This window comes from Sinocyclocheilus anshuiensis, unplaced genomic scaffold (genome assembly GCF_001515605.1).
Source record: "Sinocyclocheilus anshuiensis isolate Anshui unplaced genomic scaffold, SAMN03320099.WGS_v1.1 scaffold426, whole genome shotgun sequence".
Taxonomy (NCBI): Eukaryota; Metazoa; Chordata; class Actinopteri; order Cypriniformes; family Cyprinidae; genus Sinocyclocheilus; species Sinocyclocheilus anshuiensis.
The window spans coordinates 1,291,280-1,318,314 of NW_015542362.1; the positions used below are offsets into that span (position 1 = coordinate 1,291,280).

At 37.0% G+C, this 27,035-nt stretch overlaps 3 protein-coding genes across 9 annotated transcripts in view; all 3 read left to right on the forward strand.

Moving 5' to 3' along the window:
- The window catches only part of LOC107691953 (phosphatidylinositol-binding clathrin assembly protein-like), an 85,438-nt gene extending 68,408 nt beyond the window's left edge, over positions 1-17,030 (forward strand). For 3 of the 7 annotated variants that reach the window (XM_016490809.1, XM_016490810.1, XM_016490812.1), the window contains 11 exons: positions 169-304; positions 2,161-2,294; positions 5,040-5,137; positions 6,467-6,577; positions 8,916-9,047; positions 9,339-9,369; positions 9,457-9,607; positions 10,865-10,888; positions 13,096-13,152; positions 13,260-13,376; positions 14,707-17,030. In XM_016490809.1, the coding sequence (XP_016346295.1) occupies positions 169-304; positions 2,161-2,294; positions 5,040-5,137; positions 6,467-6,577; positions 8,916-9,047; positions 9,339-9,369; positions 9,457-9,607; positions 10,865-10,888; positions 13,096-13,152; positions 13,260-13,376; positions 14,707-14,721 (1,006 nt within the window). In that variant the 3' untranslated portion in view covers positions 14,722-17,030. The remainder of the gene's footprint in view (positions 1-168; positions 305-2,160; positions 2,295-5,039; positions 5,138-6,466; positions 6,578-8,915; positions 9,048-9,338; positions 9,370-9,456; positions 9,608-10,864; positions 10,889-13,095; positions 13,153-13,259; positions 13,377-14,706) is intronic. The other 4 variants (XM_016490811.1, XM_016490813.1, XM_016490814.1 and 1 more) reach the window with 4 other exon arrangements.
- Positions 17,031-20,697: 3,667 nt separating this feature from the next.
- LOC107691984 (cysteine and histidine-rich domain-containing protein 1-like) lies at positions 20,698-26,571 on the forward strand. The gene is made up of 9 exons (XM_016490855.1): positions 20,698-21,153; positions 21,760-21,809; positions 22,001-22,057; positions 24,082-24,177; positions 25,249-25,319; positions 25,607-25,709; positions 25,836-25,955; positions 26,067-26,128; positions 26,522-26,571. The coding sequence occupies exons 1-9, from the start codon at positions 21,090-21,092 to the stop codon at positions 26,523-26,525; spliced, it is 627 nt and encodes a 208-aa protein (XP_016346341.1). The 5' UTR covers positions 20,698-21,089; the 3' UTR covers positions 26,526-26,571.
- On the forward strand, positions 26,532-26,878 carry LOC107692001 (ryanodine receptor 1-like). Its single transcript, XM_016490874.1, has one exon. The coding sequence runs from the start codon at positions 26,571-26,573 to the stop codon at positions 26,826-26,828; it is 258 nt and encodes an 85-aa protein (XP_016346360.1). The 5' UTR covers positions 26,532-26,570; the 3' UTR covers positions 26,829-26,878.
- The last annotated feature ends 157 nt before the right edge of the window (positions 26,879-27,035 follow it).

Here is a 27,035-nt window from a genome sequence, read left to right on the forward strand (position 1 = left end):
AAGCTCTTGATACAGCGACAACAAACCATTAGCAAGAGATTTATATATAGCCACATACTGTAAGATATGACTTTTTTGGCTTGTGAAGAGTGTTAAATTAATCAGGTCCTAAATAAAGAACTGATAGGGAAATCTCACTTCTGTGCGTATCTGTGTTTTTCTCTGTAGAGCCAACACTCTGTCCAATGCGGTGTCGTCCCTCTCCAACACGGGCATGTCCTTCTCCTTCTCATCCAGCAGGATGGACGAGAAGGAGAAACAACAGGCCCTGGAGGAGGAGCAAGCCCGTCTGCAAGCTCTCAAGGTGGGCTACAACCTATCACATTATTTTCTGTAAATGAACATGTTCTAAGTTTGAAGTGTGGACAGGAAGTGATGTTAGCTGGTTCAATGTGGAGAATAAAGAGTACATACAATAAAGGCATATCCCAGCTCCACCCAGGGAAGTTTGTTGCAACTGAGATTTGGCAGAATTGAAGCTGCTGTTCTGGGAACATTTTGTTCTACACATACAAGTGTATGTGTGTTTACACAATACGCCCTTGTACCTTCAGTGATTAGCCTGCAGCAGTAAGTGGTCAGCGGGGTTAATCAAACCTCTCTGTCTCCATCAGGATTTACTGTCATACCTTGTGGGACACAAATACTCACACCAACACACACAAACTGAATGACAGGAACGTCATTGGTGTGGAATGTATCCCCAGTTGCACCACGGCTCCATATCTGAATAGTTCAAACATTCAAAGCAATTTCAAAGTCCAACATCAAAGTATTTACACATCCCATGTTCGGATAAGTTTGTGTGAAATTGAACTGGTGTTTCTTTGTGAGTGTTGTGTTCTCAACACTCCACAGTGTTTTAGAGTGCTATTGCTTTCTTTTTCTGTTTTCTTTTCTTCCCACATTTTCTTGTTGTTGCAAAGGGCATAAAACCTTGCCATGTCGCAACCTAATTCCTCTCTCTTTAGAAACTAGAATCTTGGGCTGCACGGTTTAAAGAAAGAAATCGAATTGTGATTTTTCTGATTAGAAATTAAAATCTAAAATGTGATTTAAAGAAAAAAAAGTTTTAGGTTTGCTTGTTTATAGGGCTGCGCAATTTGGCCCAAAATGTTGTGTTTTATCTATCAGTATGATAATTATAATAATAATGTACACATTTAATAATATAATAATTATATCTAAAAATAATTATACACAATGATAATTATTGTTCTTGTTGTTATGCTAAATAATTCTTATTTATCTTTATTTATGTATCTTATCGCTAAATAAAAATGATAAAACAAGAAAAGTTACTATTGTAATATTTCACTGTAAAGGAGAAAATAGAAAAAAAAATAACTTTACAGTACAACTGTAAAATTTAAATGACTAATATTTATGCCCATCTTGATTCATTTTCAGATGTTAATCCATCAAGCTTTTATTTTGGCAGAAATCCACAGGTAGCTCTTGTAGCTTTTCTTTTGTTGACAACAATTGGTTTAACTGCTTTTCTTTACAAATTTGGGAAGATGGTTGACATGTTGTATTCCCAAATGCATGTTCTAAGTGACGTAAACTCAGAGCAAATGTAGAGAGAAGGTTGTGTGGAGCAGTTTTTGCTGTGACCAATGTCACAGGATCATGAGCTGCTCACATGTAAAAGAACACATTACACAGTATTGGTCAAAAAGCCTAGACCAGACTTAACTTTAGGTTTTGCTTTGTCTGATGTCAAATAGTTGTGCTCTAGTGAGTTGCTTAGCTTGAAATAGCTCTACATGCTGACGATTTATTGACTTTTCTTGTTCTTTTTGTATGGTTGGTCTAAGCTGCTCAAGTAGTTGATGTTTTTGAGTCGTTGCTCATTTCTGTCAAAGGAAGTGTGACCTGGGAGATCTTCTCTGACTTCAGCGATCTCTTCTACAGTACACAGACACACGCGCGCACACACACACACACACACACACACACAGAGACAGTAGATCTGAGCTGTAGCTGACTGGCACTTCAGCTGCCTGAGTGGCTGTAATCTGTCTGATTTCACAGAGCTCAGCTGAAGGAAATAGTCTCTACAGTGACCATCGCAGGAGGAATGAGCCGAGCAGCCCAGTCTTTAAATGCTTTATGTTCTCTCTAAATGTTTTCTTCCTGTGTTTTGTGATTGTATAGAACCAGCGTCTGAAGGAGATGAGCATGCAGACCCCCTCTGCCTCTCCCAGCACACAGTCTATGGGTAGTGCCAACAACCACACTGTGGGCATGGACCTGTTCACCAACACCACAAGCCCACCCTCAACAAACAGGTCACTAACATGTAGTACATGACCGCAGTACATATTATATTAAAAAAAAGCTCACTGAACACAAGTAAACCTTCAGCGATTAAGAATAGGAAAGAAAGTAACAGAACAAATAAATAAGAAATGCTACATACGTTGTATAAAGTAATCGAATGTATAAAAACAGTGCATATTCTTCTGTGTAAATTAAATATATATTTTTTCTTATTAATGTTACAAAAATTATTTAGCTGTCATTTTAAGAGCTGCCCAGATCCAATATACTGTTACACGTTTTCTTTCTCAGCTGTATGCTTTCACATAAGAGCCAAATTACTGTATACGAAGATACAAAGCAAATACAGGCGTTTTGACACAAGTGTGTGTATTTAACTTAATGTGTGTTCAAGGCCTATAAAGTGGCAAAAATAACTGTTAAATACTCCCGTGCTCTATGAGCACCGTCTTCATGTGCGCGTGCCTCTCTGGCAGCACGATTTATAGTGGAATGAGTTCTCTTTTGCTGCTGATTGCATTTCAGTGGCTTAAAATAAATAGTTTTAAACCGCTTAAAAACACGTGCAAATGATACTGTATATTTTCATGACCATGTAGCACAGCAATGTCACGTGAGCATGTAACCGCGATAGTGACAGTAGTTCAGAATCTCTACCGGTTGACAAATTTCTACCGATATATCGCCCACCCCTACGTACAGTAATACAAAGCTCAGTGAATCTACAATATATGCTATACCATATGGTCCAAAGCTTGAGATTTTGGGATTCAAAATCAATTTAAACTGGAAATAAAATTGTAGGATTTTGAAATAAAAAAGGCTTATGACAGACAAATGAAGAGATATATACTTTCATTCATAATATGAACTTACAAAAGTTGAAAATTTCCTTTTCATTTTTTCATTTTTTATTGAAGCACAAGATATTTATCTCAAAACATGTTTTATAACATGATCACATTCAAAAATATAGACTGTCAAAGTTGCCTATTCATAAATCGATTGCCACTTTAAATATGATATTTATTTAGATATTAGTATCAGTGTTTCAACATCTTATATACTGTACAATACTGCAAAGTTAAATTTTGAAATAATTTAATAGATGTCTGGCAGAACTTATTTGATATATTTGACAACTGTTAGGTTGTTTGCTGGTTTTAAACCCTGTTGGCATCATGAATCTCACGGTTGTTGTGGCAGTTTGCCTTGCTGATGATGCAACTCCCACAACAGGTTGATTGTTGTAAGAAGTGAACGGACGGAATCTTTTCACCCTGTCTGTTTTGAGGTGTTTGTCCTTTTTTTTGACTCTGGACTCTGGAGCTGCTCAGTGATATACTATAATCCAAACGTGCCATTGGTGAGAATGAAAAAGCCTTTGTACCATCTTTAAGAACTCGGATGATTTAAAAAGACCAAACCATGGCTGTGCAGTGGGCTCACTAGTATCTCTTAATGTAGCCTGCATGATACTTTTTAGATGAAAGAACCGAGCCTCTCTGTTCAGATTCCTTTTCATACCCTTCAAAGCCTTTACAGAACACACAAAGAATGAAAAGCGGCATATTTAGACTGTGATATACACTATGTGTGAGAGAGGAGGGAGTACTAGATGTCAGCGCCTACAGAAAAAGCACAGACATGTCAATACCTGCTGCTGTTTCGATTCGCTCACTTTCTCGAGTGAGTTGATGAAGCCACTTGGCCTGGTGGTGCAACATCTTGAAAACAATGAAAATCACAATCCAGCTGCTTTTCACTACTAAGTTCTACCAGACATTGTAAAATGTTCTAGTTTCTAATTTCTCAAACTGGGTGGTAACAAGTGTGCCGTGTACTAGGGCTGTGCAATTAATCGCATTAATATTATATACTATAAATATAAGTTTTATGCTAGTAAGATTTGTTTTTAAATGTTTTTGAAAGAAGTACTCTTATGCTCACCAATGCTGAATTTATTTGATAAAAATAAAAACAGTATGAACAGTAATTTACAATTTAAACTCTTTCTGTTTGAATTAGTGCTGGGCAATGATTAATTGTGATTAATAAAAGTTTTTGTTTATATAATATATGTGTGTGTACCGTGTATATTTATTATGAATATATAAAGACACACAAATATAGTATATATTTAGAATTTTTTTTTAGATGTTTTTACGTGTATATATTTATATTCATATAATTTATATTATACAATAATATAAAATATATATATAAATATAAGTATATAAATATATTTAATATATAACATATTTTCTCTTAAATATATACATGCATGTGTGTGCTTTTATATATACATAATAAATATGCACAGTACACACACATATATTTTGTACACAAAAACTTTTATGTTGGATGCGAATTAATCGTTGCCCAGCACTAATTTTAATGTTTCAAAATGTTATTTATTTTTGTGCCGTAATAACGTAATAAAGTTTTTTTTTTTTTCATGATTCTTTGATGAACAGAAAGTTCTGAATTAAAGCTTAATTTAATTGCTGAATAAAAGTATTCAGTTCTTACAAAAAAAATATTTGTCATGTGGAGTGTTGTAATGTTGCATCCATCAGATGTCTTGTGATTCTTACTTATTAAAGTCTATTGAACATATAGCTTGAGAACTTCTGATTTTGTTAATGGAAAACCTTCAGATATTGTATAGCATAAAATGTTGATTATACAAGATCTGTGTGGTAGAATTTAAATGTTTTACTTTTATACTAAACTCTCTTTCTCTTGTACAGCATGCCAAACCTCAACAGTGACTTGTTTGACCTTCATCCTGCCTTCGTTCCTGCTGTGCAGAGCACTCCTATATCCACCGCCAGCAGTGCCTGGGGAGGTGCGGCCCACTCCACCCATACACATACACCCGATCACCGATCTATTGCTTTACCACTTTAGATCACTGACCTTTAATTTAGTCCCTGAAAAATCATTAGAACAGATCAATCCTTTGTTAACTTGCAGTAAATGTTCATCTAATTATCTGTTCGTTCACTTGCTAGTTCATTCCTATGTTTCAAATACTTACAAGCTGTTTGTAAGCCCTGTCCCAAAAGCTACCATCAGCCCTTGGCGTTCACAGTTTGATGAGATAATGGTATATAGATTGTTGGGCCATATGCAGCATTTTATGGCATCAATGATGCCTCAAAGAGCTGACCAAGCAGCTTGCTAGGTTTTGCAACCCAACCAATGTTTCGTTGTGTTTGTGTTCTCCATACCCATCCATCCTGCTGTGTAGGGTTCGAACAATGTTTTCTAGATATTCTGAAGCGTGACCGATTTGGGTGCTTTTCCGTTGAGGCATTATCGCTCTGGTTGGGATCTGTGCTGAGTGTCAGAGGTTCATTTTCAGCACATCTGCTGGGCTTGTGTGAATTGAGGACACAAGGTGCAGAGTGTAGACACACTGCCAGACTCTTAACTATGCCAGGATTTGTAGGTCACAGCATGCACTTGGAGCGTGCGCTTTACAGCTAGTGGACAGGTGCGCCGAGGGCTAGCCAGATGCACAGCGAGACTCAGGTCTCCAGAGACCCACATATACTACTAACAGTGCAAAGACACAGCAGTGTAGACAGATGGAGGGATGAGGTGTTTTAAAAAAGAGAGAAAGATTGCCGAGTAATGAGCAGAGTAGTGAGAAAGAGCCACAGGCACAGATTTAAGCTGTAAATTGTTATTTACATAAGAAATCATGGAATAATAATAGGAATCCACCAAAATTTAGGCCGTTTCAAGCGCTTCAGCTGAAAATGGTATTTAATGACATTTTCAGACAAAAACGCATTTAATGGCATTCTCAGATGGATGGAAACTGTTATCAGAAACTTTATTGTAGAGGAAAAAGTATGCATGTAAAATGGTCCAGGTTTAACTGGGCTGCAAAAAAAATAATGTTGTGATTATTTTGACATTGCGATTGACAGTTGTGACATGATGAACATTTAACATTTTCATATTGCTATTGTTTAGATCTTCAGGCATAAAATCACTTTTGAAATGGCGTCTGCAAAAACTACAAACTACTAACCATTGTTAAGCCATATTGTTACTCAGATTGTATTTAGATGAATTGTGCAGCACTAGAATCAATCTAAATGGTGGCAACTTGCAAGAAAAAAGGTCATGTATACTTCCATGTGTATGTGTGTGTTACTCTCAGGTCTAGACAGCAGCACTCTTCATCCCATGGCTTCCATGCCCACCATGAATGTAGATTTTGATGCTGTATTTGGGACTAAAGCTTCCAATAGTGATGTGAAGCCATCAGCTGGTAAAATGTCTCACACGTGTGATTATTAATAACTGCGCTTCTTAATCTCTGAAGATTTGACCCTTGCCGCTGCGCTTAATAACTGCAAAACTTAGTAACCTTCACCCTAAAATAAACCTCTTCTGCTGGTTTTGCTGTATGGTGAGTTTGTGGAGCTTTGCCGCTGGAACGCTGAAACAAACTGTGCAGCCGGCTGCAGCACCTGCCCGTCTGACTCGGTTCTGGACAGATTGGGAATGTTCTTTGGGGAATCGCTCATGCTTTTTTTCCTCTCCACTTACTCACTTCGCTGCTCTGTGGTTGTGGACAGTGTTATCATCCCTTCATCCATCTACTGTGTGTGTGTGTGTGTGTGTGTGTGTGTGTGTGTTAGTGGAGGCTGGGTGCTGACTGGCATTTTTCTCCATCTGTTAATCGCTTGTCGCCACACTCCTTATCTGAACACAGAACAGACACACACACATTTCCACTCACCAGTACATCCACTCTGTCTTCCCCTATCTTCCTTTTTTTTTCTTCTTTCCTTGGCCCCTTTTTTCTTACCTTTTGCTTTTTTTTTGTCTCCCCCCACCCCTATTCACTCTCTTCTGCTCTCTTTCCTGGGTTATGATGGCTGATCTGATGTGGTGAGTGTGTACTCGTTTTTTTTTTTTGTCTTGGCCTCCTTGTTCCTGCTGGCGAAGCAGAAAGTAGAACTGTATATATATGACGTGTCAGCAGACTGTCTCTCTTGATTGCTTTCTCTCATTTACTAAAATAATTGGCAAAATGATCTGGGTTTTTTTTACCATTTGAAAACCAGTTGCCTCTTCAGTTAATGAAACCTATCAGCTGTTTGAAAGTCAACATTAAATTGCATTCACAACAGTGTTATTATTGTAATATTTATGTACTATTACAGTATTGTTAGTATTTTGAATTAGCTTTTATTTTTATAACTTCAGTTTTCATTTTATTTTTAGGTTTTGTATTATGTCGATTTTTCATTATTATTAGTTTCAGTTTTTAATATTTCTATATATTTTTGTTTCTATATTTTAATTTAAATTTGTAATAATTAAGCATAACATTTTTTTAATTACTTGCCAAGGCAAAAACAAACAAACAAAGTTTTTCCATCTAATATTTATATTTTATTTCAGTTTTATTTTAGTTAACAAAAACTAGTTTTAATAGTTTTCGTTACCAACTACTACCCTAATTTACAACGCATTTTACTTTTGTAATGTGATATATTTACGCAAATAGTGGGCAATCCTGGGCAAAAGTTATTTGTCGAAAAGGTTTAAAAAAAATTGTGGATACTGAAGGTCAAGTTCATTTTTGAGAGCATTGACATATTGTAATAACTATTGGCAAGATTTTAGAAAGTTTGTGTTCATCTGCAACAGTATCTAAATAGCTGTTGGTTAACATTTAATCAGTAGCCTGTGTGGTCTAAATGAAAAAAGCAAAGTCTAAAAGATGAGTTATTACATTTTATTTAAAGACTTCAAAGGCATTTTTCTCTTGATATAACATGCACTGATTAATCATCCACAATAAGACGAGAAACATGTATTAAGATATAAAAGAAGCAATTTTTTTGCAATATTATGCCTCCATAAGGAGAAGAATAAGAAAAAAGGGGATGTCATAGATTTCCAGTTTTTTTTAAGGAGCCCTGTCGTGTTATTTCCTCTTAGATCTCAGGGTGGTTCCTCCCGTCCTGACCTAATGTTCTGCTCTAGATCTCTATGGGTCTTTTGTCATGCCGTGAGTGGCCTCACAGAGGCTCATCCCCGCTGCTCGCATCATTATAAACATCTGCAGGACTGCAGCACGCTTTCTCTCGTCTCACTCCTGTCTCTCTGCTCTATAACACCTATGCCCTAACCAGGCCTGATGCGACAAGTTTCCAGCGACAAGCAATTTGTGTGTCCACATTGAAAGCTTAACGGCTGCACGATGTGACATTGAGAGTGTATTTGATGTTTGATGTACAGTGTACATATTGAGATGTTGCACTGATCCTGTTTTTCCTTCTTAAGACTGATATCTCAACTAGCATTGGCTATTACGGAGTACTGATCTGATACCATCTGTACAAATTAAAATTTACCCTTTCGGCTAACCTTAACAACCATGACCAACACACAGAAATGAATTTGTTTTAGTCAAGTCTAACTCGTATCCAATTCTTTTAAAAAGGTCAGCAGTGCAGAAATATAAAACCTTTATTGCTGGTTGCTTGACGTGTCACTTCTGGTTAGGTGTCAGTCTGCAGCAAAAATAAGTGGTTTGCCACTCTCGTAATATTTAATCAATGGAATAATGGTTTCTCTGTCTTTTTTCTCAGGTTATGATGCGTTAGGAGACTTGTTGAAGCCCACGGTGACGGTTCACACTCAGGCGCCAGTCATGGCTCCTCATACAGGCAGTAAACTGTTGGCCAGTGACCTGGATTCGTCCCTGGCCAACCTCGTAGGCAGTGAGTCCCTCTTCCTCGCAGCATTATTGGTCTGTTTGTGTGGCTTTCTTTATTTACTTGGTCATAAGTCCCTGACCTTAAAATTGCATTTGTGCTACTCTACTGAACAGAGAGTCAGCAGCCATATGGTGCTATACGCTATAGGTGTGTATGTGTGTGCGTGTTGAACAGAGACGAATTAAACCCAGCTTAGGGGAAATGAATAGGTCTCTGATGCCTGTAAGTCTTCCAGTATTACGCTGATGTTGGGCTGTTCTAACAGTCTGTTTCTTTTCCCCCCTCTCTTTTTAGACCTGCAGTTTGGGGGAACACCAGGCAAAAAGTGAGGATTTAAATTTAATTATTTAAATCATTTCAAATTGTAAAAAGAAGCAGTGTCTAGACTCTCTTTGCATGTGTTTGCATGCAGGTCTTATATGCAGTGGACTCAACCTGGAGAGAAGAAGCTGACCGGTGGCACTAACTGGCAGTCAAAGACAATGAGCAGCACCACTGCCTGGAGCCCCGCCCCCTTGCCACCTGCTGCCATGCCACCTGCCGCCATGCCCGTGCCACACATTGTGAGAACACACACATGGACACACTCACTCACACATAGTGATATACAAGCACCTAAATATACTTTAACTACCTTAAAATACAGTAAAGTCAGTAATACTGTAAAATATTTTTACATTTTACAGCTTAACTGTTTTCTGAAAATCTTATTTCTTATTATTTATGTTTAATATTTTTATGCAAACCGTCATAAATTTTTTTTTCAAGTTTTTATTTTTTTTTTTTTACAAAAGTTCAGCATTTATTTGAAATATAAATCTTTTGTATCGATGTAAAAGTCTTTACTGTGACTTTTGATCAAATTAATGCATCCTTGCTGAATAAAATTATTTATTTATTTAAAAAAGATCAAACAGTAATACTTTATTTTCAATACACTTGATTCTGATTGGTCACTTGCAGATTTATTCAGTCAATTTGTTTTTAATAATGACACTAAACTGTATATTTGACCAGGCAATTTCTTACATCTCTGTGCTGTTTTTGTCACTCATTTTGTCACTCTGCGGGACTCTTTCTTCTCACATTACAATAATTTACACTTAATATTTCACGTCCGTTTATTTATTAGTACTGTAATGAAGCAGGGTAATGACCAGTCAGCTGGTCATTATAGCAAAATAAACAACTTTAAAGTATGAATAAGCCTTCGCTATGTTACACTGTGACCGGATAACAGTACATTTATACATTACTTAATATATACAGACATTCTTGCATATATAAACATTCCCATTCACATGCAAACATCATTTCAAATACTCTTAACCTTACAAACATGAAGGAATCCATCTGTTGTAAAGCTCAATTCACACCAAATATCCAGATTTCATACACTAGAATTCAGGAATTCTTTGCTGTTGTGCTATAGTGTGTAGCTTCAGGAAATATGAGTGTGAGTGTGTTTCTTGTTCTCAAGCGGTGTGTATTGATCCAGTCAGGCAGGTGATGTGTTAGTCTGTTCTGAGACAGGATAAAGAGGAGTTTTCACTGTTTACATGTGTTTATGGCCTCTCTTGTCTCTCTCTCAGGGCGTTCAGAGTAGATTGACCTCTGAACTGCTTGAGTTGAGAGAGAGCAGATGTCTGTGAATAACTAACCTTCAGTGTCTCTCTTTCTGTGTCTCTCCACCTTTTCTGTGGTCCGCATCTTTCTGGCCCGTTTCTCCTCGTGTCTGACGTCTTCAACTCTCCTCGCTCTATCTGCCCTGTATGTTTCTGTCTTTCTCTCTATCCTCTTTCTTGTGCTTAACCCAGCAGACTGGAATGTTCTATACTAGTTATGTAAGTACCTCCTATAACTGACAGTTCTATTATCTTGAATATCGTTTACGAGGGATCGATTCTCTCTTACACATTATCTCTCTTATTCCCACACATTTCCCTCACTTTCACATTCCCACACCTTATTTCTTGATTTCGATCTTCACCTATTTGGTTCATTGTGTTAAATTTTTAATACATTTAGTTGAATCGTGGGTGAAAATGGGCAGTTACTTGAAAAAGTTTTTGTATCGAAATGAAAATGAAAAACATTCTGATTGTACATGTGCTTTAAAATGAAATGCAAACCACTGTTAAATTATAATCATGTTTTATTTTACATTTTCTTTAATTTGTTTTTACAAATTTGTTGTTTTTTCTCTCTCATTTTTCAGTGTGGATTTAAAAGCAAATCAAAGTTAATTACAGAAGTATTGTACCGATTTTTAGATATCGGTGCATCCTTACCTAATAATAAATAATAGTAGAGCTGTTAATATATATGGTAATTGGTCGTTATGTATATCATATACATAATGTATATGTGTATTGTATAACTTATTTTAGCTTGAGCTTGTTTACCACAGTGGCTTTTTAAGTTTCATGTACTCTTGAGACTAATTAAAAACAATAGTTTGATGTTTCTCTGTAACACTCTGTATGGTTCCAGGCCAAATGACCCAAAAGCAGTTTTCTCACACTGTGTGAATGGGCTAAACATTTCTACTCTGTGTGAAAAGGCCTTTACCGTAACTTCCAACATCCTCTGACTTCCAAAACCCTCTCTATTCCTGATAAACACAGAGAATGTCATATGTTGATTTCCCTGTGACATATGAATGTTTGTTCGGTCTCTCATGCCCTTTCTGTAGCATTTGATGTATTCATCTTTTTGGAGCTTTGACTTGCAAACCAGACTTGTGCAAATGTGTGTGTTTGGGGGCTGCATTTTACGTAACCTGTTTACGATTCAAAACTGATGAATTCTTTGTGCCAACAAATCAATGCTTGCCATGTTCAGAATAAAGTGTCAAATAAGGTTTTGGGCTTTTAACCCTCATGTGGTGTTCGGGTCCTTTTTGCTCTGAAAAAAAATTATTTTTCCCGAAAATACTAGTTAATGTTATCGCATTGGACTGAAATTTTGTGACTTTGTTCACAAAGGGTATAACTACTTCTAAAAAATGTTTTGATCATTTTCATACTTTTCTGGGGGAGATTTTTCACCTCGTTACACCCATGATGTTACAGAGCAAAAAGGACCTGGCCTCAAACAAATGCTTATAAATCACTCATTATGCTATATTATCAACAAAGATTGGATTCAATCTTTTTGTCAACTTAATATAGCATAATGAGTGATTTATAAGCAATTTTATGAGGCCGGGTCCTTTTTGCTCTGTAAACTCGTAAGTGTGATAGGGTTCTGAACACAACACAAGGGTTAAGTGAGTGACAGTTATTCAGGCAAGTCTTTGTTTTAGGAAACACAATTTCAGACATACTCTACCGTTCAAATGTTTAAGGTCAGTATTAATGACAAAGGTACTGTTTTCTATTTTAATATATTTTAAAATGTAATTTATTCCTGTGATGGCAAAGCTGAATTTTTAGCAGCCAGTCTTCAGTGTCACATGATCCTTCAGAAATCACTCTAATATACTTATTTTGGTGCTCATGAACATTTTCTCATTGTTATCAATGTTGAAAACAGTTCAAAAGAAAATAATTCATTTAAAATGGAAATATTTTGGAACATTATAAGTGTCTTCACTCTCACTTTTGATCAATTGATCAATGCGTCCTTGAACGGTATAGTAAAATGACAGTGTTGCTGAGATGCATCGTTTTATTTGACTGAGACCAAATGTATTTAAAAACACATTTTTTACTCATTGTTCGGTGAAGTTTTTTTAGTCTTAGGAACATGTCAGATCCTTGAGTTCTATTGTTTTGCTTCAGTGTTGTGCAGTGTTGCATGTGTTGAATGGACCAGCTCAGAAATCAGTGCAGGAGAGTTTAAGTACTCCTGACCTGTCATGAGTACAAAAGAGAGTAATTAAACAAGCTCTCTAAATGAACCAGACGTGATTAGTGAGCACAGAGCTGTTGGATGAGTACAGTAGTGTTTGATCAGTGAGTTGTGCCATTGGTCATTCGATCAGTGAAGCATTGTTTGGTCATTCAGTGCATTGATGGTTGATTTGCGACCCTTTTTTTCCCTTTAGGCTCCTGCTCCCATGGCGTTTCCCATGACAACACCTCAAGTGCCTGTGTATGGAATGGTGAGTATTGTGACCTTACAGTGGCTACATGGATATTGTGTAGATGAATTAAATGGTTAATAGCTAAAAGAAAATAACGCTGAATGTTGTGTTTGGGGCGAGTTTAGGTTCCTCCTCAGCTGGGACAGATGGGAGGGGTTCCAGTAATGACCCAACAGCCCATGTTGTACAACCAGCCTGTTCTCAGACCCACTAACCCTTTCACCCCCATCCCTGGAGCCCAGGTACACACACAAACACATTAGTTAGTCCATCTGTATCACACATGTAGTGGCCTCGCATGCATTTAATCCATATCGTAGTTATTTTTCAGTTTCACTAGTCTGAAACTTAATGTTAAAAGCATAATAGACCTTCTACTGTCTATTTATACCATTAATATTAAACAAAAAAAACTCCAAAAGTATTAAATTGCCCTTAAAAGTATTAACAGTATTAATAGTTCCTTAATGTTAATATTGGTTTAATAGTAAAGCAGTAAAGACTTTATAAGATTTTTCTTTTTTGTTGAAGCAATCATTACCTAATTGAGAAATGCTTCAAGGCTATACATTGTACTCGCAACTTATTTCTGTGGTTAATATTTGCATTTAATGTGTTAAATATAATTAATGCAATTAACACAGCATCTTTTTTATTCTTTAAGTAGTTTTGTAATGTGTTTATTATATATTTATTGTGATAAATCAATGTGCAAAAAAACTTTAAAGCAGGAAAAAAAATGAACTGAGCTCATTCAAACAGAGATTTGATAGCACATTAAGTTCACTTTAATTAAAATTTGTTATAATATTTTTTATGTTCTGTAATTGTTAAAAAATGAAAGAATAAAATAAAATAAAAATTGTCCGATAATTTGCAGTGTAAGCCTGGCTTTTAATTATAACTGTAATGTTGAATGGATATAATTACTCATTTTATACCCAGCAGTGAAAAAAAAACAAAGATGTTTAATAGAGGCATCAGATTGGTATAAGTGATACTGGCCTTTATTTGTAGGGCCAGATGCCATTAAAAATATTTAAAATATAATTTTTTTTTATTTCTGCCTTTGTTGTTTTCATATTAATTTGGAGATTTAATGTAAAAATATATTTATGATCACAGATTTTAGTGTTAGGTGCGATTTAATAGTGATTTAATTACAGAAAGCTGTTATTCTTTTATCTTTTAATTGATTGACAGCCTTAGTATTAATGTTATATTATTTAACTTTTTAAAATGTTTTTATAAATAATTATTATATTTAACTTTTTAAATGAAGCATTTTTAAATAGCAATACTAGTTTTTGCTGTAGTATTGAGAATGATGAAATTTCACTGTTATTCAAATTTCATCAGCAAATTTGACTGGTATTATATTTTAACAACTGAAATTGTAGTATTGTAACATCCCCATCACACACACACAAAACAAAACGCAGCTCCCTGCCTGTGGCAAGTACACAGATGCTCCATTTACAAGATGTTCAGTGCTGCTGTATTCACACGGTCATTACTGAGCGCTTCAGTGCTGGTTTGCTTATTTATAACTCTTTGTGTGTCTTTTTACAGATGCAGTTCATGTAAGTAGCACTTAAGCAGAGTGCCAAACAGGATGGCTGAAAAGAACAAGCTAGTGAGAGGAGGATCCAACTACCACCAAATAAAAGGAGATCGAGATAAAAAGAAAGAGCGTGCATATGGAGAGGAATGTGTTTGTGGCAAGAATGCTTACCTCACTGTCTGAAACGGCTCACCCAACACACACACCCCAGACGAGAGCGCATACAGTGTGTCATTTTTCATCTCTTGAGGTTCATTTGTTTCCTGGGGCACGATGTCTAGTGGCAGGTGTGATGCATCATAGAAATTGTGGATTTTATTGCAGATATTAAATTACCATGTACAGAGCACTCTTCTTTTCTTTTTTTTTCTCTTCATAATTAATATGAATTAGATATAAAGCCCAACACAGTGGACTTCCTGTTACTGTCATCTTTTGCTCTGTTACGAAGATGCCCATGCTGAGTTCAGGAAAACTCAAATGTCAAAATAAATCCCCTGAATAGTGCAGCTTACTAGATCATAAACATGTTTAAATGGCTCATTAACACAATGTCCCGGCTTCTCATTTCAGAACAAGGAAAGTATTTGACTCCTTATATAAGGTGCTCTGCACCCCCAAGCACTTTACACATGCATTTATGTGTAACATAATATATAACATTGAGCTGGTCTCTTATATCTACTACGTTAGTCATCTAATGCTAACAATTAACATGTTACTGTTACTGATGGCTACTGTTCAAAATGATCAGTCAATCCTTATTTGTTTATACTGGTTTAAGGGTTTCCGTTTCAGATGTGATGGTGGTCTTGCACATACATATGCACACATTGGTGTTACGTGAGCCACATGAAGAGCCCCCTCTCACTGGCCTCCCACCTTGTTTTGTCACTCCAAGGACACTGATTAACATACCTGCTCCTGCTCTTCTGTGATAACCAAACATGTCATGCATTTACGACTACATCTCACACTCTGAGCCCACTCCCCCATGTACCACCCACCCTGGGAGAGGATGACCGGAAAGCATTGGAGAAGGGTACAGGGCATGTGACCCTATTCAAAAATCTGTTTTTAATGAGGGTTTTGTTTAATCCTATGTTTTTTTTAACCCTGATGTTATAGACTCCTGCATGTTATATATATTTTTTTTTATTATTTCAGAAAATGACATGAATCATGGTCTGTTTTATGTTGCCAAATTATGTACATTTGTGATTCGAGAAATGCCATAAGCTAGCTCTTGTACTCGGTGCCTGACAGCGCGGTTCTTTCTCTGAAGGACGTGCGTATGGGTGTTTGCCAACTTTGGAACCAAAATCAATAGCTAAAATCTACTTTTAGTCTGTTTTTGTGCAGTTCCTCGAAATATGGGGCACTGTTAACAGGGTATCTTTATTTTTGCTTGTGCAGCCAAAGCATTTTCGGTCCTCCTGAAATCCCTTTAACCCTTTCTAGAGCAGGTTTCCACTTCAGCCTTCACATCAGCCAATAATTCCTGCTTTGTTTCTTCATGCTAGATTTAGTTTTTATTCTGCATGGACTGATGGAACGTTACTAGAGATAGTAAAGGAGTTCCAAGAAGCTGTGGTTTACAGTGATTTTAAAATCTTAGTGATTTTAGAATTTGCGCTCCTTGTTGTGCCTAACAATGCTTGTTAGCTGTAAAAAAAAAAAATCACTGTATACTACAGCTTCATGGAGCTTATTGCTTTTTTAAAATGATCACTACCTATAGCTGCAAGGTTTCGGAACGTAAACACACAGCAACAAACATTTAATAATTTATTGGTTACAAATAATAATCCTTCCTCTAAGCAATGTAGTTCTTCTGCAGTGTTTAGCAGAATAGTTGCCAAGCAATGCACAGACTCAGTGGTACAGTAATACTGATGTAATGAGGTCACAGGTACGTGTTTAAAGAGCCGATCAAGGAATGGCATTTTCTATTTTATAAGAGATTTTGTAAGTGTCATTTTTGTAGTGTCACATGTTCTAGAGAGTTATAGTTATGACATGTTTATAACAGTCCATGTTGTGTCATCAGAATGGTTTTAGATTTAATGTGTAAATAAGACACACATCATTTATTTGCACAAGGTTCAGCCCACTTACAAGGATAATCCACCCAAAAATGAAACTTCTGTCATCATTTACATCATTTATTCCAAACCGGCATGTACTTATTTATTCTGCTGAACATAAAAGAAGATACATTTTGAAGAATGCTGATAACCAAACCGCGTCGGTTCTCTGTGACTTGCATTGTATTTTTTGTCCATGAGAATCAGAAACGGTTCAGAAAAATCTTTTTTTGTGTTCCACAGAAGGGCAGCAGTCATACATGTTTGGAGCTCCATTAGGGTGAATAAATGCTGACAGAATTTTTCATTTGAAGTCTGCACTCTAAAAAATGCTGGGTTAAATACAACCCAGTGCTGGGTAAAATAGGAACAAACCCAGCAATTCACTGGGTTGTATTTAACCCAGCATTTTTAGAGTGTGAGTTTGACTTTCCATCAGTTCAAGTGTGGTCTTGGCTTTTGTATGTTGCTAAAGACATCATCACTGCAAGTTTTATATTGTTGCTGTAATGCGTGCTGTGTGACCGCCTGCCCTTCCATTTGTAGAAGCAATCAATGTGCATTGTGTTTCTCTGCTTGCTTAATTCTGTGAGTGCGCGAGTTGGTTACTAATTCTTTACTGAGCATCTCTTAACATGCTTGTGAGTTTATTCTCCTTTGAGCGCCGTCAGGGGGTCCAGCAGGTTCAGACTGAATGCTTTTTATATGCAGGCTCAATGTTGATGCTCTCTGCGTTTGCAAGGTAACGGGGCACCCAGGAGCAATGCTGTTTAATTAGGATCTATTCTATTATCCCGTCACCGGAGGCTTGAAGTGTGTGAAGTGAGAGAGTGAATGTATGATTGTGAGCTTCAGGGAGGGTGAAAGATGTCAAGATGTACAAGGGTGCTATCATGAGCCAGGGTTTCCATGGTAATCTCCAGTTTCTGGTCGATGAGCACAGCAGCGTTTCATTCTCTTAGTCATATTTTGTCTTTTTTAATGTTATTAAAAGCTCTGCATGCATTCGCAGCCCAGCCTGTGGTGAAGACTGTCTGAAGATGCAAGGTTCTTTGGCAACCTAGTGCTTTTGGATAACCTTTAGGCTTGTCGAATTGATTCACTGGCAACGGGTCATGAATGCTCTCTCTGACACACCATAGGCTTTTTAAAACTTGGTTTTGCTGAGTTGAGGCGTTCAAGGAACAAACTTTCATTTTTGTTTAGAATCCCTGCTATGCACAGAGACGTTCCCTAAGTTCTTGCTTTCACAGCTCCCCCTTGTGGTTACTGTTTGTCATCTTTCATATAAACAGCTGCTAGTTAGTGTTCTGTTTGCTGTTTATGGGGCGATTGTGCACACAAAGCAAATGTCTGAGTGTATTGGACTCACCGCTCTACATTCATCCTTTATTTTAGAGCACCCGGCCAGACTGACGAGCCGCCAACTCCAGTGTACTTCTGAACTACATAGCCTGATTTTATTCATCTCAGGCTCGGCTCATTAGCTGGCCTGGAATACTCAGCTCAGCAACGGCCTTTCAGAATCGATGTGTCTGTGTGCCGCACGTCTCAGACCTCTAGTGGGGATGCTTGGCGTTCAGGGTCCTTTTCACCTTCGTGCTGTCATGGAGCTGTCCTGGCTTCTCTGGCTTTAGTGATTTTGTTTTAGGTGGGCTATTTGCTATTTAATCTTTTTGTCCTTCTTTTCCTGTTACAGAGATATATGCAGTATATTTAGAAATATGTATTCAGTAGAAGCACCATCATCCCTGTGTATCAGCCCAGGGGAGCAATGCAGCAACCTTTTTTTATCCATTTATCATCAAATGCCAAAAAAGGAGAACACAAAACCTCCATGTTTATGCCCGTTTCCCCACTGTATTTTTTTATTTTTTTTTGTAATTTATTTATGCAGACCATAAGGAGTTTATTCAGCATGGTGAAAATAAAAAGCAGAAATTGTGGGATTGTGTTTAACTTTCATTTTTGTCTAACTTTCACATAAATAAAGTCCCTGTTTTTTCCTGAGTTGTTGGTTATTTTTGTTTAGTTTCATTTTGTCTGTCATCTTATTCATCTCATCAATTATATCACAAGCGGGAAAATCATTGCCCTCAAGTTCATTTTGGATGTCCGGCTCTTTTTTTTTTCCTCTTCTCTGGCCTCTTGAAATTGCACTTCATGCCTGCCTCACGGCCCATAATGCAGGTTTTTACAGTATGAACGCACGTTTTAAATATCTGGTCAAATTTGTGTAGTGCTGTGTTGTTTTTGCGTCTGTCAATGTGATTTCTGTTGAATCTATTGCACGAGTTTCACTGCAACAGGAACTACCTGATTATTTATTTGTAGCACTTTTTAACAATGGACTCAGAAACAGGAAAATCAACCAATGTTTCTTTGTGTATCTTCTGTTTTAAGACCAACTTCAACTGTTTTGACGTTGTCCAAGCAGCTAAACGTGTATGTAGAGCTGGTTATATTGTGTGGAAAAGGATGTACAGCAACACCTACCATTTTGTGGTCCTTTTCCCCCCCCCAACTTCACAGCAAGTCTTTGGCTGTTTAGTCCATCTAAATGATAAAATGGTTCTGTGAGAGGTCAAATTACTCCCTAGTAGACCGTTTCCCATCATGGCATTAAGGCAATTCCTGGACTATGTGGCCAGGCATTCAATCTGATTTCACTAGTTACTAAGTACCTAAATCTGGTTTAGATTGTTCACTTGCTTCACTCTTCTGAAGGTTGCTGTCTGTGATTTGAAGCAGTGACTAGTGATATTCGCTTCTATATAAATTATTTGAGCTCAACCGCGTTCTGTTTTTGAATTATGTACCGTTGGGGAAAAGGAATCGGACATGTCTGGTTGTGCTTGTTCATCAACTCTCTCAAGTCTGGTAGAACGCTTGTGAAACCTTTAATCTGTAACTAAACCTGAATCAAACACGCTCTTCATCGACTTTTCATCTGCAACTGCCTTTGGTTTCCCCGTGAGCTTCATGAACCACGCAGCACTGGTTGAAGTCAGTGATCTTATGATACCAGTCTCTCCTGAACTGTCGTTTGTTCGCCTGCAATGAGATGCTCAACCCAGGACCAAGAGACCTGATGGATTTAACTCCATTTTCTTTCGATCGCGTTATAATTTTTACCCGTTTTCTTGCATGTTTTTTGTATCTGACATGCCTGGGAAAGTTTCACAGTTCCATGTAACGTTTGCAAAGTTCTATTAAATATGGTGCTGTTTTTTAGTAAGCAGTTGTTGTAGTGATAGACGAGTTCTGTGTTATTTTTATGATTTATCAGTGGTTGGTTGTGCTGATCTGGTATGTTATATTCCTTCTTGCGATTTTTGCTTGAGTCAGTTTTTGTAAGTTCTTTCATTCTTTCTGTCTCAGTCTCTGTTTTGTTGTCTGTATTTGTGAAGAAAATTTATGGTTGCAAGCCTCTAACCTGAACCATGAGTGAATGCCTTGTGAATAAATGGATTTAACGCTTGCGCTCACCGGTTTCTTAATAAAGGACATTTTTAACAGCTTTCATCTCGCTGATTTATTCCAAATGTCTATTAATATTCATCTACACAGTCAGGAATTGTACCTGACTCCATTCCTCAAGGTTTCTCTTCTGCAGTTTATTAATTGCGTTGCCTTACTATTTTAGTTTGTGCCTGTTGTTTTGTTCCAAGATATAGGTTGCTATCAGTTTGTGCTCCCACTGTGCCTGTGGATCTGTTTCTCTAACCCAGATCCCACTCCTAGCTGCAGAACACGAGTATAAAACCGCATCTTCCACCAAGCTCCAAGTGCTACTTTTTGACACTTTTTTTTTACTCATATGTTTATTACATCAGATAACTGTTACAAATAGAAATAACATTTTGTTTTATATTTTAAAAATGACATCATAACCCAGCTTTTAGTGTAGTTTTGAAAAAGACGGGTTTTGGTTTATTGTGTGGCATTTGTTGGTGGTTTTAGTGATTCATCTGTGTCCCCTGCCCCCATCGGCCCCTCTGTATAGACCCCAGGAATGTCAAACTCTCCCAGACAGACCCCAACAGCTGTAAGGAGAGAGAGAGAGTGCACATGGCACTGGCTATTTTTAGAGTTCTTTCAGACTAGAACATCTCTCTCCTTCTCTTTACCTGGACGTGGCTGTTCCTTCTGGATCTCTCCTCGGCTGAAAGTTCTGGAGAAGTTTCACAGCGGCCGTGCGAGTTCATAAGTACCTGAGACGAATGCAGGGCAGAGCATATAAACAAGGAAAAAAAGAGTCCAGCGATTAAGTGAAAATCAAGCTGAATATCTAACAGGCCAACATGGCTCTACTGTGTTACAACAGAGGCTGCGGGGGTCGATTTGATGCTGACAAAAACTCGGATGGTAAGATTTTAATTTATTTTTACTATTTATTAATATATAGCATATTGGCGGGAAAAGTATATCTTGAACTGTATATATTTTAATTGTCCACGTGAAAGTCATGGCTGATAATACAGGCCTGATGTTAAAAATCTACCAACAACTTTTAAAGTTTGACAACTGAAAGAGAAGTGCTTTATCACTTTCTATACCTGTGAAACGGTTGTTTTGGAAACTGAATTATATAAATAGATAGAGGTGAGCCAACAGCTGATTGCAGTGTGAATGAGATCCACTGGCCTCAGAGACACTGGGGGCCAGGACTTAAATTTGATTTAATTTTGCAACAAGACAGCCTCCATTTATCCTTCCATGTTTTATTTATACATTTGGCAATTGTAGAAAAGGTGATTTAGCTAGTGTCTGTTCTTAGAGGTTTCTTGGATCCATGAAGTCTCAAGCACATTTGGAGGTGTTCTAATCAAATGTTACTTCCATAAATGGCTTAATCTTCCTACTGTCTCCTCCGCTGAGAATGTGTGTCACTGTATTGAGTCCTTTTCATAAAAAATACTAATGAGGATGGACTTCTCCTACTAACCCTATTTTCTCTCTTACCCCTTGAAGATGCCTGCCAGTTTCACCCCGGAGTGCCAATCTTCCACGATGCCTTAAAGGTGAGCTCTTTTTGTTTAGACAGCAGCGCGCGCTGCGTGCGGACCGCCGGCTGTTCGGTTCTGCCGTTACTTGATAAGCGTGTCGTCGGCGTGTTTGCCTGCTTCTTAGGTAGGGAGCCTAATATCCATGTGTTTGTTTTATTTTGTTCTTGGCTGTCTGATGTGATTCTTTGTTGGGGTTTTGCCCTCAGGGCTGGTCCTGCTGTAAAAAGAGGACGACAGATTTCTCTGAGTTCCTGTCAATCAAGGTATGCTAATAATATGCTAATCGCGACGGTTTCATCTCACGCTGCTCTTCATGCGCTGCACGTACAGTAGTACAGACTGAAACAAAGTGACAAAATATGTCTGAAATCCTCACCATGCTTAAAATAACACTTTACAATGAGGTTCCGTTTATTAACTTTAGTTACTGCAAGGCCTGTAAGTGAACATTCGCTATTATTTACAAAATCTGTAACAATTTACAATAAGGTCCGTTAGTTAACATTAATCAATGCATTAACTTATATTAACTAACAATGAGCAATGCATTAACTTATATTAACTAACAATGAGCAATGCATTTGTTAGTGTTTATTAATCTTTGTTAACGTTAATAAAAGTACAACTGTTCATGTTAGCTCAGGTCCATTAATTAATATGAACAAATACAACGTTGGATTTTAGAACGTTGGATAAAAAGAACGTCTCTCTTTCAAAGAAGAGAAGTACAGCTCCTTCTGACTGTTAAATAAAAACAGACAGTGACATGTTTTTCGATTCACTCCTTCCCAGCTCAGATGAGCCAAAGACAAAGCTGCAGGTGAAGATCGCTCCCTCTCTGGCTCAGATCGCAGAGAAAATGGAGATCACTGAGAGGGAGAAGAGAGAGAAGCTAGGTCAGCAGTTCCTGTTATTCCTACAGCTCAGGATCACCTGCATTGATACTAATGCATTGATTCTCTACTGGTTTTGCCCAACACAAAAATAAACATGTCCTTAAAATGCACTAGTAATAACAATGTATTCATACTAATATAATAAGTTAATATTAATATTAGAATGTAAAAAAAAAAAGATTTTTGCACTCAGCACAAATATTGTTTAATAATGTTGCAGCCCATCACAAAAGTAAACAAAAATAACCTTTAAAATTAAGTGATGAAATGTATTAGTATTAATAATGAACTAATATTAATATAATAGTTTAATATTATGAATCATATAAATAATGCAAAAGGCTAAATTAAATTGATAAATAAAAAGCACTAATCTTTTCATACCATGATATTGACATTATAATTTAATATTAATAATTAAAATAATGCAAAAAAATTGTATTAATCTTAGCCAATGATTTCAGAATTCCAGAATAGCCAATAATTTCCTAAATGCATCGTGTTTAGCACAAATCATGTTTATTCATGTTGCAAGTGAGCCTGTATTTAATATAGTCTACATAAGGGGTATTTTTGTTAAATGGAGCTAAAACTAAAACAATTAACAAAAAAAATAAATAAATAAAAATGTTTACTTGAAACAAAATAAATGTTAAATGAAATAAAATAAAATATGAATAAAATAAAACATGTCTTATTTTGTCGTTACCAACATTTAGTTTAACTTGAAGTACTAAAATAACTAAAACTAAAGAAATTAAAAACTTCTAAATAAAAACTATATAGACAAATAAAATAAAATTACAAAAACTCTATTACTAAAATGACAAAAAAATTAACTAAAGTTAAAGTGAAAGCAGAAAACATCTAATTTTACTCTTAATTCAAAATACTAACTAACTATAGTATATCAATGATACTAAAATAACACTGGTCCAAATCATATTTATTTCTGTGTTGTTTTGTTAATGTTTTAGAGGATGGGGGCATATTGCACACATGCACAGTCAGCACAAAAAGATATAAAGCATTTATAAGAGCCTTTTATTGAGCTATTTTGACTGTGCAAAATGGCATGGGTTTAATTATATTATTTGCTTTACCATTTTTTTTCCATCGCTCTAGTGAAGGGTTATGCATTATGTATTTATGTTCATGTAGCTCTTGGTTCTGCCAAAGCTCAGGGCTCAAAGGATTTCAGTCCTTGACAATAGCTGTTGATGTGACGCCCACCTGTCTATAATCTGTCACTTACAGTAGGACCTCTGTAAAAGCACAGTAACACCCTTCTGTGTTCACAGGTCTGCTGTAGGATACTTGTGTTGTGTTTGTTGTGCTGCATGACTGTCATTTGTTATAGAATGTGACTATTGCACATTTTGAGAAATCAGCAGACTTTTAAAGTTCCTCTTACAGTTGTTTTGTCACCTCTTCCCTCTCGCTGTCCTACAGAGTCAATGGAGTCAATGAATGCAGGATGCAAAACAGTAGGTGCCCATGTAATATGTAAATTACAACAAACAATTTTGTCAACAAACAATCAGCTTGCCTAACAAAATATACAGTTCATGCCACCTAGTGGCCATAATAAAGAATGACACTGCAGCACTTCATGTAGAGACAGACTCCACAGAGAATCAATCCAGGGCCATTGAGTGTTTTTGTGTAACATTACTGATCCAGCATCAGTCTACTTTGGTCCTTACAACTAGGCTCATGAGAACAGAAGGAGCAGAAACTGACTCTAGTTCATCTTGTTTTACCGGTGTAATGTTGAATGGACCCAGAGCAGAAGATGAGCCAGAATTAACGACTAAAGCCGCAGGGTCAGATCCCTCACTGGGATTTGACCTTAATGCCTTCTGTTAAAGCTTCCCATCATCTTTAATGGATTAGTTTGCTGAAATCCCAAAAGTTAATCATGTTAATTACTCTGCGGAGCTCTTCTTTAGTCCATGTGAGAACTAAACCTGTATCAGCAGGGCTGCGTGTCGTTCACAATTAAATTAGTTTTTCTTTTTTGTGTTATTTTGTTCTTTTCACAGTGAATTAGCTATGAGCATGCTATCATCGATGGTTTGAAATGTCACCAGGAATTTAATATATTTCATTAAATGTCATTTTTTTGCACCATGGTCTTTGAAATGGATCCATTTCAGCCCCTGTGGAAACTGAAATCTAATCTCTTGAAGTGAAAGGAAGACAATTCTTCTTTTCTGAATTGTGCGCAGTCCTGCTCATCAGGGTAAAGACATACTGTTGGTTCTCTTTTCTTCAGCCAGTGAGACAGACAGCACGTATAGCTCTGTTACAGCTTCCTGCTCATTTATCTATTTGGATGAGTAGAAAAATGAGTGTATTTTCAGTTGTGAAGGCAGTAAACGGATGACACAGAGCTTATGCTGCGTTCAGGTGCATCAGCACTTTAAAGTTTAGTTCCTGTGAGTGTTTCTCTGGAGCAGAAATGTCTTTCTTTAGGGTGTAGTTTAGTTTTGAGGTACATCTGTGTTGACTGTGAATATCAGTTCAAACGCTTTTAACCGTTTTTGTGTGTTCAGATTTACCAGAGTCCAGAGACAGACGCAGAGATCTGCAAATATCATCCTGGGGTTCCTGTCTTCCACGAAGGGTAAGAAACCTGCTGCATTTGGGTCTTTATTTGGAAATATGAACTATACCTAGGTACCTAGTTCCTGTATCTATTAAACATTTTGCAGTACAAGCAAGGCCTGTTTTCATAAAGCTTCTCATTGTCAGAGAACTGATCTGGATTCAGATCCACATATGCTGTCGAATTCAACAAGAGATCATGATGTGTTCACACAAAGGGTTCTTAACATCGGCAATTAAAGATATTGTTTTTATGAGATGAGATGGGAGATGCATGGTAATTCACATCTGCTGATCATTGTCTAGATACAAATACTGGAACTGCTCCTGCATAAAAACCACTGACTTCAATGCCTTCCTGGATCAGAAGGGCTGCACAACAGGAAAACACTGCTGGATCCCCAAACAGGTAACAGCTAATGGACTTTTTTAATCAGTGGATATAGTTATTTGCATGGACACATGCTGTATAATCAAGAAACAATCAACTAACCCTTTCTGAAATCTGTATGTTGTGTTTGTGTTTGGTCTGCAGGACAAAAAGAAGGTGGCTTGCAGGCATGATTGGCACCAGACAGGAAAGCAGGTCGTGGTCACAATCTACGCCAAGAACTCCAGTCCAGAGCATTCCTACGTGGAGGCAAACCGCACAGTGGTGAGTTCAAATCGACCTTTAAAAAAAGTCATTTCACATCAGCATCCAATGACTTTTTATAAATGATCTTTGTCCATAAATAAATTTTTTTGGTCTCTTGTCAATCTGCAGTTAACATGCCACATTCAGTTTGAGGGTGACAAAGTGCTTCATAAGGACATCCACTTATGGGGGTAAGATTGCTGTACATTCACACTCTCTTATGATTTAGCAATGATATATCCTCCTGAAACTTAGAAAGTGATCTTTTTTTTTTTTGTTTAGTGCATAGGAAACAATTTACAGTTTTTGAAATTCCATGTGCTTTTGTCTTTTCTTTTTTTTTTCTAAATATTAAAAAAATATTCTAAATAGCATTACTAAATTATTGTTACAGTTTTAGTTTTATCATACAATTTTTGTTTACTTTAATTTAAGCAGATTTATTTCAATATTTTGTGTGTGTATATACAGTATCTCACAGAAGTGAGTACACCCCTCACATTTTTGTAAATATTTTATTATATCTTTTCAATTTATTTATTTATAAGTCAAAAAGACATCTGTGTCCACTTCTGGTCTCTTAGGTGATTGACGTGCAGAGCAGTTTTGTGAACATGGTGCCCTCTAAAGTTGATGCGGAAGGCTGATGCTGTAGCCTGGGGGAAACTTGAGGACCCCAAACACAAACCTGAGCCAGAGGTCACCGATGAGATGAACACAGAACAGGAAGACGTCAAACCCGACTGGTACATCTCAGATGATGACATCAGTGAGTCTGACTGGGAAGACGAAGAGGAGGACAAGAAAGAGAGTGAGAAAAAAGAAGAAAAACAGGCAGATGATGGACCCCCTGAGCTAGAAGAGCCTGCTGCTGTCCCCCCAGAAAAATGAACAGTTATTCTGAAGTTATGGATTTGTTTACAAGATCACATGGGATGTATACAAACATGGGGCTGCTGCTTTCAAGCAGTTAGCCTTTTTTTGTTTTGTGTGTTAACCCTCTGGCCCTCTTCGTTTAGGAGTCACACTTGCCTTCTTCGCGTCAAAAGTGACCGAAGCCTTGAAATGTAACTTTTTTTTTTTTCAGGAAAATCAGTG